This window comes from Centropristis striata, chromosome 7, assembly GCF_030273125.1.
Source record: "Centropristis striata isolate RG_2023a ecotype Rhode Island chromosome 7, C.striata_1.0, whole genome shotgun sequence".
NCBI classification, from domain to species: domain Eukaryota; kingdom Metazoa; phylum Chordata; class Actinopteri; order Perciformes; family Serranidae; genus Centropristis; species Centropristis striata.
The window spans coordinates 7,501,425-7,509,643 of NC_081523.1; the positions used below are offsets into that span (position 1 = coordinate 7,501,425).

Genomic DNA, 8,219 nt, shown 5'->3' on the forward strand with positions numbered 1-8,219 from the left:
TGGATCAATTTTACATCTTTTTTTAATTTAAAGCACATAAACAGAGTGACACAGTGATGACTAACACGCTGCACGCTGCAGCACCGGGGCCAGCAACTAAATATTGTCCTTTTTATTCCTCTACATTTAGCTGCCAGCTTTAGTTACTTTTCAGGTCAAGATTTAACATGAAAAACATGATAAATTAAAGAAAATAATTTTTACTTTTATTTAACCTCATAACAGTATATTAAGTAGTTAAAATGAGTATCCTTCAGAAAATTAAAATGTGTTTACCAATCTGAGTGTGCCCATATAATACTTTTGTACTTAAACTGAAGTAAGTTTTGCATTATAAATGCCCATTTGTGTTCAATAAAACGTATTTGTGCAACACACTATCTACCTCATCTATACCATTTGTAGTATTTTCAGGGGTAATTTATCTATTTTTTAATATTATTTATGACATCACATGTTCTTGTTTTGTCCTTGTTTTAGTTAGCTATTTCATTTTGATTTCATTTGATTTGAATGCTTCTTCCACCACTGCTCTATATGTTTTATTAATATCATTCCAGGTGACTAGAAAAGCCTATTAAATGGAGACATCAGGCACATTAAACGCATCGATTTTACATCTTTTTTTAATTTAAAGCACATAAACAGAGTGACACAGTGATGACTAACACGTTGCACGCTGCAGCACCCGGACCAGCAACTGAATATTGTATTTTTTACTCCTCTACATTTAGCTGCCAGCTTTAGCTACTTTTCAGGTCAAGATTTAACATGAAAAACATGAAAAATATAAAACTTAAGTTTTATTGCACAAATGGGCATTTAGAATGCAAAACTTACTTATTTGTGCAGCACACTACCTACCTCGTCTATACCATTTGTAATATTTTCAGGGGTAATTTATCTATTTTTTTATATTATTTATGACATCACACGTCCTTGTTTTTTCCTTGCTTTAGTCCCTGTTTTAAACTATACACCTTAAGCAGTGGAACTCCCAATTTCATTGTAAACTTGACTATATAATGACATTTTGTAAATGCTATTTAAATAAATTTTGACTTTGACTAAAGACTATTTAATTTTGATTTGATTTGATTTGAATGCTTCTTGCACCACTGCTCTATATGTTTTATTAATATAATTCCAGGTGACTAGAAAAGCCTATTAAATGGAGACATCAGGCACATTAAATGGATCAATTTTACATCTTTTTTTAATTTAAAGCACATAAACAGAGTGACACAGTGATGACTAACACGCTGCACGCTGCAGCACCGGGGCCAGCGAGTCCTCTGAGTGGAGCCTGGCTTATCGTTTTGGCCTTGGGGCCCCACTCGTCATTAATGCGGCCGGGGGGGGTGCAGCGGCAGCGTTCGGCCACAAGGTGTCGTCACAGCTCGTCCCTCGGGGTGCGCAGGGGGAAATGCTGGAACTCCTCTGGCACCTCTTCCCCTTTCTGGGACCTCTTGTAGAAACCGAGCGAGTCCAACAGGCTGCTGATCTCGTCCGCCTTCATTTTCTTCACAGGAACGGTCTGACGTGTCAGGAAGGAAACGGACACGTGCTTTAGGCTTAAAAAATACGTGTTTGCAAACATACAGCATGGTCTGATTCACCTTAGTTTAATCTGGTTTACTAAAATTGGATTTTTATTAAAACCTGTTCAGTCACAGCGGATGCAGAGCACCCTGCTGCACATTTGTTTTCATTTATTTGCTCTATAATTTAATGTGTGAAATAAATCTTCATATAAAGTCAAATTACAGTCGCAAAGGGCGCCCACATTATGAAACAATAAATGAAAACAAGAAGTATTAGACTCTGAATGTGACAAGAAAAAAACCTCCTACATGAGCTTTATGAGGGGAAATAAAAGGTGAAAACCTCAAGGAAGCAGTAAACTATGTGAGCAACTATTTTTTGTGCTAAATGAATTCATTAGTTTTGGTTTCAGTGGAGAGTTTTTATCGTCCCGTGTTGGCCTAAATGCAGATTCATGGGCTTTTCTTACACTTACAGGAATAAAAGTCAGTGGGAAACACAGAACAGTTGTAATTCCAGGGCATAAAAATGTTCAAATTCATATCAGCATTCATACACTCTAAGAAAAGATTCAGGAGGTTAGTCTTAGTGACTTAAAAACATGAGCCTTTTCAGCATGAAAAATACTATTTGTTACATGTCCATTGTTTTATTAAGTTAATAACTTATTTCAAGAAGTTGATCAAAATTAAAAAATGAAGGATGTCTTAACTTAGAAGTATATTGATTTTAGATAAGCATTTCTGCCTTCACTTAACAAGGAAAAGTATTAAGGTAATGAAACTTAATATTGTATTACAATATGTCTGACTTAAGTGAAATTAGTTACTTATACTCAATAAAATTGAGGTAACAATTTGACACAAAAATTACTAAAAAGACACAAAATTACTAAAAAAGACACAAAATGACCAAAAAAACGATACAAGAAGACTAAAAAAAGACACAAAATGACTAAAAAGACACAAAATTACTAAAAAAAAAAGACACAAAAGACCAAAAAAAGACACAAAAAGACCAAAAAAGGCACAAAAAGACCAAAAAGACATAAAAAGACCAAAAAAAGACACAAAATGACTAAAAAAAGGCACAAAATGACAAAAAAAAAAGACACAAAAGACCAAAAAAAGACACAAAATGACAAAAAAAAAAGACACAAAAAGACTTATACTCAATAAAATTGAGGTAACAATTTGCATGGACTTTTCTGTAGTAGAAAGAAAGTAAAATAAAGGAGTTATAGCAACTTAAATAGAGTAATTTGACCACTTATTAACACTAAAACGTTGATATAAAAACTGAGTTGGTTCAACATAATGAAGCTTCTAGAGGACAAAACAAATCATGTTAGTTGTACTTGACTATTTGAGTTCGTCCAGCGATAAAAGTCTCATAGGAAATACTCAATAATGTCTTAGTTGGAATTACTTAAAAAGATAAATGCAAATTGTTACAACAATTTTTTTAACTTGAGCCGGTGTCATTTTTTTAGAGTGCACCAACTATGCTGTTTCTGTACAAAAAAATATAACTCAGCTGTCAGAAACTCTAATTTATATACTCTCTGGCTCTCTCTCCTCCTTGCCATCTGTTTTTTCTGTAACTCTGCCTCGCTCTTTCAAACACACGCCGTCTATGTGACTTGCTATCTGACAGAGGATCTCATATCAGATGCAGCAGCCTTAAAACTTCCCTACATGAATCTGTCTTGACATCCCGGAGCTCCCTGGATAAGCCCCATCACAAGCCGGATGTGTAAAAGATCCCTGAACTCACGTCTCACCTTTACAACCTCGTCCTTTTCGTTATAGAATATCAGACGGGGTTTCTTCTCCTCCGATGAATCGTATTCCAAGTTGTGGCTGCACAGGAAAGAACGGATCAAGGGCAAACAACAGGTAGGCAGTGTTGTGAAGAATAAAGCATCTGCGTTTTGTTATTTTTAGCTTTCACTCAACATGATTTTTCAACTTGGAAGAGCTTGGGAAAAGCTCACGGAGCCGCCTGGTGCTGGACTTGGCACCTTGCTACAAACAATGCTTTGTTTATGAACGAGGTCATGAGAAAATCTGTGGTGTTTTTTTATGGGAAAAGGTCATTTTTTTAACCCTCTGGAGTCTCCAAAAGCACCAAATCATGACTTCTTGATCACATCCAGACTAGAAAACAAAGCAGCGTGGAGCCCTACTGTAAATTTACCTCTAAAGTTCTGGCTGTAAACTCCATGAGGCCAGTTTCAGTTTGATGATGATATACCAAGTAAAACTGGAGACAAGCTCAAATATATTTAGTATAAAATGATAGAACTGGATGTAACCCTCTTATATGTTAGATTTGACACCTTTGTTCACATTTGCAACATTTCAGATTCTTTATTGAGCATGATAGTGTTTTGAAAGTAAAACAAGATTCAAAATCACATTTTATGTTGGACTAAATGACTAAAAAAGACACAAAATGACCAAAAAAAGACACAAAAACACCCAAAAAAGACATAAAAAGACTAGAAAAAGACACAAAATGACCAAAAAAAGACACAAAAAAGACACGAAAGGAGAAAAAAAGGCACAAAATGACAAAAAAAAGACACAAAAAGACAAAAAAAAAAGACTAAAAAAAGGCACAAAATGAGAAAAAAAGGCACAAAATGACTAAAAAAAGACAGAAAAAGACCAAAAAAAGACACAAAAAAGACACAAAATGAGAAAAAAGGCACAATATGACTAAAAAAAGACAGAAAAAGACCAAAATAAAACACAAAAAGACTAAAAAAAGACAAAATTACTAAAAAAAGACTAAAAAAGACACCAAATTACTAAAAAAAGACACAGAAAGACCAGAGAAAGACACAAAAAGACTAAAAAAGACACAAAAAGACCAAAAAAAGACAAAACGACACAAAAAGACCAAAAAAGACACAAAATGACAAAAAAAAAGGCACAAACTGACTAAAAAAAGACACAAAAAGACCAAAAAAAGACACAAAATGACAAAAAAAGGCATGAAAAGGATTCACAAAGGACAAACTAGCCCCAGACTCCATAGAGTTAACAAGCAGAAGGATACTATAAAGCCCAGCGCTCCAGAAGGAAATGATGGAGCTCGGGCATTTTCTTTATACCTCATCCGACCACACTGGGAGCCTGCAGGGACGACAACAGACATTTGTTAAAGCAGCATGACAAATAGCATCGTGCATGCTTCGTTATATGTGTGATCAAAGGTGCCAGGAATAGGTTTCATATCTCAGCAGAATGAAAACTGACATGACAGCACATGGCTTATCCCTAATCTTACTCATGTTCCCATTCACGGCGCCCCCTGTCCTTTTGCCATGTGAATATTTACTGTCAGACTTGATTTTCTCTCAGGAACATTTTAAGAACATGAAGGTGAAGGCGAGACACTACAGGCAAAAACTGGTACATTTTGAGGGTTTTGGAGCTATTTTTCACGAAAACATTTCTTCTTTTAGAATTAGAAAACATCAAAAACAAATATTTAAGGCAGGGGTCTCAAACTCAAATTACCTGGGGGCCACTGGAGGCAGTATCAAAATGACCAAAAAAAGACACAAAATTACTAAAAAAAGACACAAAATTACAAAAAAAGACACAAAATTACAAAAAAAATATACAGAATTACTAAAAAAAGACACAAAATGACCAAACAAGACACAAAATTACTAAAAAAAAGACATAAAATGACAGAAAAAAACTAAATTAATTAAAAAAGACACAGAATTACAAAAAAAAGACACAAAATGACAGAAAAAAGACACAGAATTACAAAAAAAAGACACAAAATGACCAAAAAAAGACACAAAATTACAGAAAAAAACTAAATTACTTAAAAAAGACACAAAATGACCAAAAAAGACCCTAAATCACTTGAAGAAGAAACAAAATGACCAAAGAAGACAAAATCATTAAAAAAAGACACACAATTATTTAAAAAAGACACACAATTACTAAGAAAAAGACACAAAATGACCAAAAAAGACACAAAATGGCAAAAAAAAGACACAAAATGGCAAAAAAGACACAAAATTATTTAAAAAAAGACACAAAATTACCAAAAAAAGTAATTAAAGGGACCTTCCACAAAAGTAAAGCACCATTCATATAAAACTCACATTAAACTTTCATATCAAGGTGAGGGCCACAAAATATCGTCACGAGGGCCGCAATTGGCCCGCGGGCCGCGAGTTTGAGACCCCTGCCTTAAAGTAAATAAAAATATTTCTACGTGTACTCACCAGCAGTTTTCCTCTGGCGATTTCAAGCTTTTCTTCAACCGCGGTGTCGTTGTCAGAGTCTGATGCTCTGACAGTGAGAGCCAGAGTGAGCACCAGGAAGGCCCACATGTTTAAAAATCACAAATTAATATTCCTGACTGCTTTTGCTCAAGTTACAACCAACAATATCTAACCTTCTAATCCACTTGGACAGTTTCTCAGTGTGGACCAGACCACCACACCCTCCTGTGGGGGAGCAGTGCCCTCCTGTGTTCAGTATTTCTAACTGTTTATTGTAGTTTTCCCATCACAAAGTCTTTAAACTCTGAGAAGTAGGTCACTGGTTCGCCATATTCTTCTTTTTTTTTGTAGCTTTTAGTTATTAGGCTGGTTTTGATTTTCCAAAAGCCACTCAGAGCCCCCCTGGCTTTAAAATTTTTATAGTTTCTTCCACATCAGATGTCATTGGGGGTCCACAGAAACCACAGAACATCTGGGCTCTTATCACTTTTTCCCATACAGTTAAGTTACAGGTGGCTGATGGCCACTCAGAGCCAGACACGCTCTCACAGCAGCTCACAAGACTATTTTAGCTAAACTGGGTTTATATAGACATCCTTAACCCTCTGGAGTCTCCAAAAGCTCCAAATCCAGACTTCTTCATCACATCCAGACTAGAAAACAAAGCAGCGTGGAGCCCTACTGTAAATTTACCTCTAAAGTTCTGGCTGTAAACTCCATGAGGCCAGTTTCAGTTTGATGATGATATACCAAGTAAAACTGGAGACAAGCTCAAATATATTTAGTATAAAATGATACAACTGGATGGAACCCTCTTATATCTTATATGTGCAACCTTTGTTCACATTTGCAACATTTAAAATTCTTTATTGAGCATGATAGTGTTTTGAAAGTTAAAAAAAAGATTCAAAATCACATTTTATGTTGGACTTAAGGACTAAAAATATATTAAATGACCAAAAAAGACACAAAAAGACATAAAATGACTAAAAAAAAGACACAAAATGACCAAAAAAAGACACAAAATGACCAAAAAAGACACAAAATGAGAAGACAATATTACCAAAAAAAATCCACAGAAGACAAAAAAATAACTAAAAAAGACACACACAAGACACAAAAAGACCAAAAAAGACACAAAATGACTAAAAAAGACACACACAAGACACAAAAAGACCAAAAAAAAGACACAAAATGACCAAAAATGACACAAAATGACTAAAAAAAACCACAAAATGACAAAAAAAACCCCCACAAAATGACTAAAAAAAGACACATGGGCCTAAAGTAACCCCACTAAGTTTTTATATTCTATATCTTTGCTATAAATTAATTTCATCATTCTGTATTGCAGGTTTTCCTCAAATAACTTAATCATACATCCTATTTTTTGGTTTTCATTTCTAACTTTTTGAATAAAACCCCCTTTTTTTTGTATCAATACACATTTTTGACCCATGTGTGTAAACTTGATGTAATAATACAAAAACTATTTTTCTTCACAAAGTATAAAAGGAAAATGGATATAATGATCTGTTGTATTAAAAAAAGAAGATATTCAAACACACAGCCAGCATGAAATAACATGAGTCACTCAAAGTGTCAAAAAGCAGACATTTGAAAAATGTCTCCTCAGAAATCATGACCCAGTTTCTCATGATAACCCACAGACATTGTTGTGAGCATTTTCATGAAGGAACTGTTCACTTTCTATTATATTTCCTACATGAAAGTGCACAAAAAAGCTCTTTTTTTTTTTTAGTTTTGGGCTATTTTTGAATACTTTTCCTTATGCCTGTATATATACCACTTAAATATGCTTACCATGCCATGTTGGTATCATATTTCCAGCACAACCTGACATCTATGACCTCATCATTATTTTTTTTGCACAATCATGCTCAATGAAGAATGTTAAATGGTGCAAATGTGAACACAGACTGCAAATATAAAATATACCAGGAAACATTAGGAAAACATCAAATTAAATATGTTTATCCTAAATAAATTGGACTATATCTCTGGTTTTACTCGGCCTATCATCATCAATAAAAAAAACATGGCAAACAGCATGGAGCGTCAAGCCAGGAGTTTAGAGGGAAGTTGGTGTCAGAGCTTGTGACTTCATGAAGGAGTCATGTGATTTAGTGACCAAAGCATGACTTCTTCACCTTTTACCTCTAAAGTTCTGGCTGTAAACTCCATGAGGCCAGTTTCAGTTTGATGATGATATTCCAAGTAAAACTGGAGACAAGCTCAAATATATTTAGCATAAAATGATAGAACTGGATGTAACCCTCTTATATGTTTTATTTGACACCATTGTTCACATTTGCAACATTTAAAATTCTTTATTGAGCATGATAGTGTTTTGAAAGTAAAAAAAAGATTCAAAATCACATTTTATGTTGGACTA

At 34.4% G+C, this 8,219-nt stretch overlaps 1 protein-coding gene across 1 annotated transcript; it reads right to left on the bottom strand.

Moving 5' to 3' along the window:
* Positions 1-1,198: 1,198 nt before the first annotated feature.
* Positions 1,199-6,461, bottom strand: selenoe (selenoprotein e). Its single transcript, XM_059337641.1, has 4 exons — positions 5,804-6,461; positions 4,612-4,688; positions 3,329-3,407; positions 1,199-1,537 (listed from the first exon to the last, which is right to left on the bottom strand). Exons 1-4 carry the CDS (start codon positions 5,909-5,911, stop codon positions 1,394-1,396), a joined length of 408 nt encoding a protein of 135 aa, XP_059193624.1. The 5' UTR covers positions 5,912-6,461; the 3' UTR covers positions 1,199-1,393.
* Positions 6,462-8,219: the final 1,758 nt, after the last annotated feature.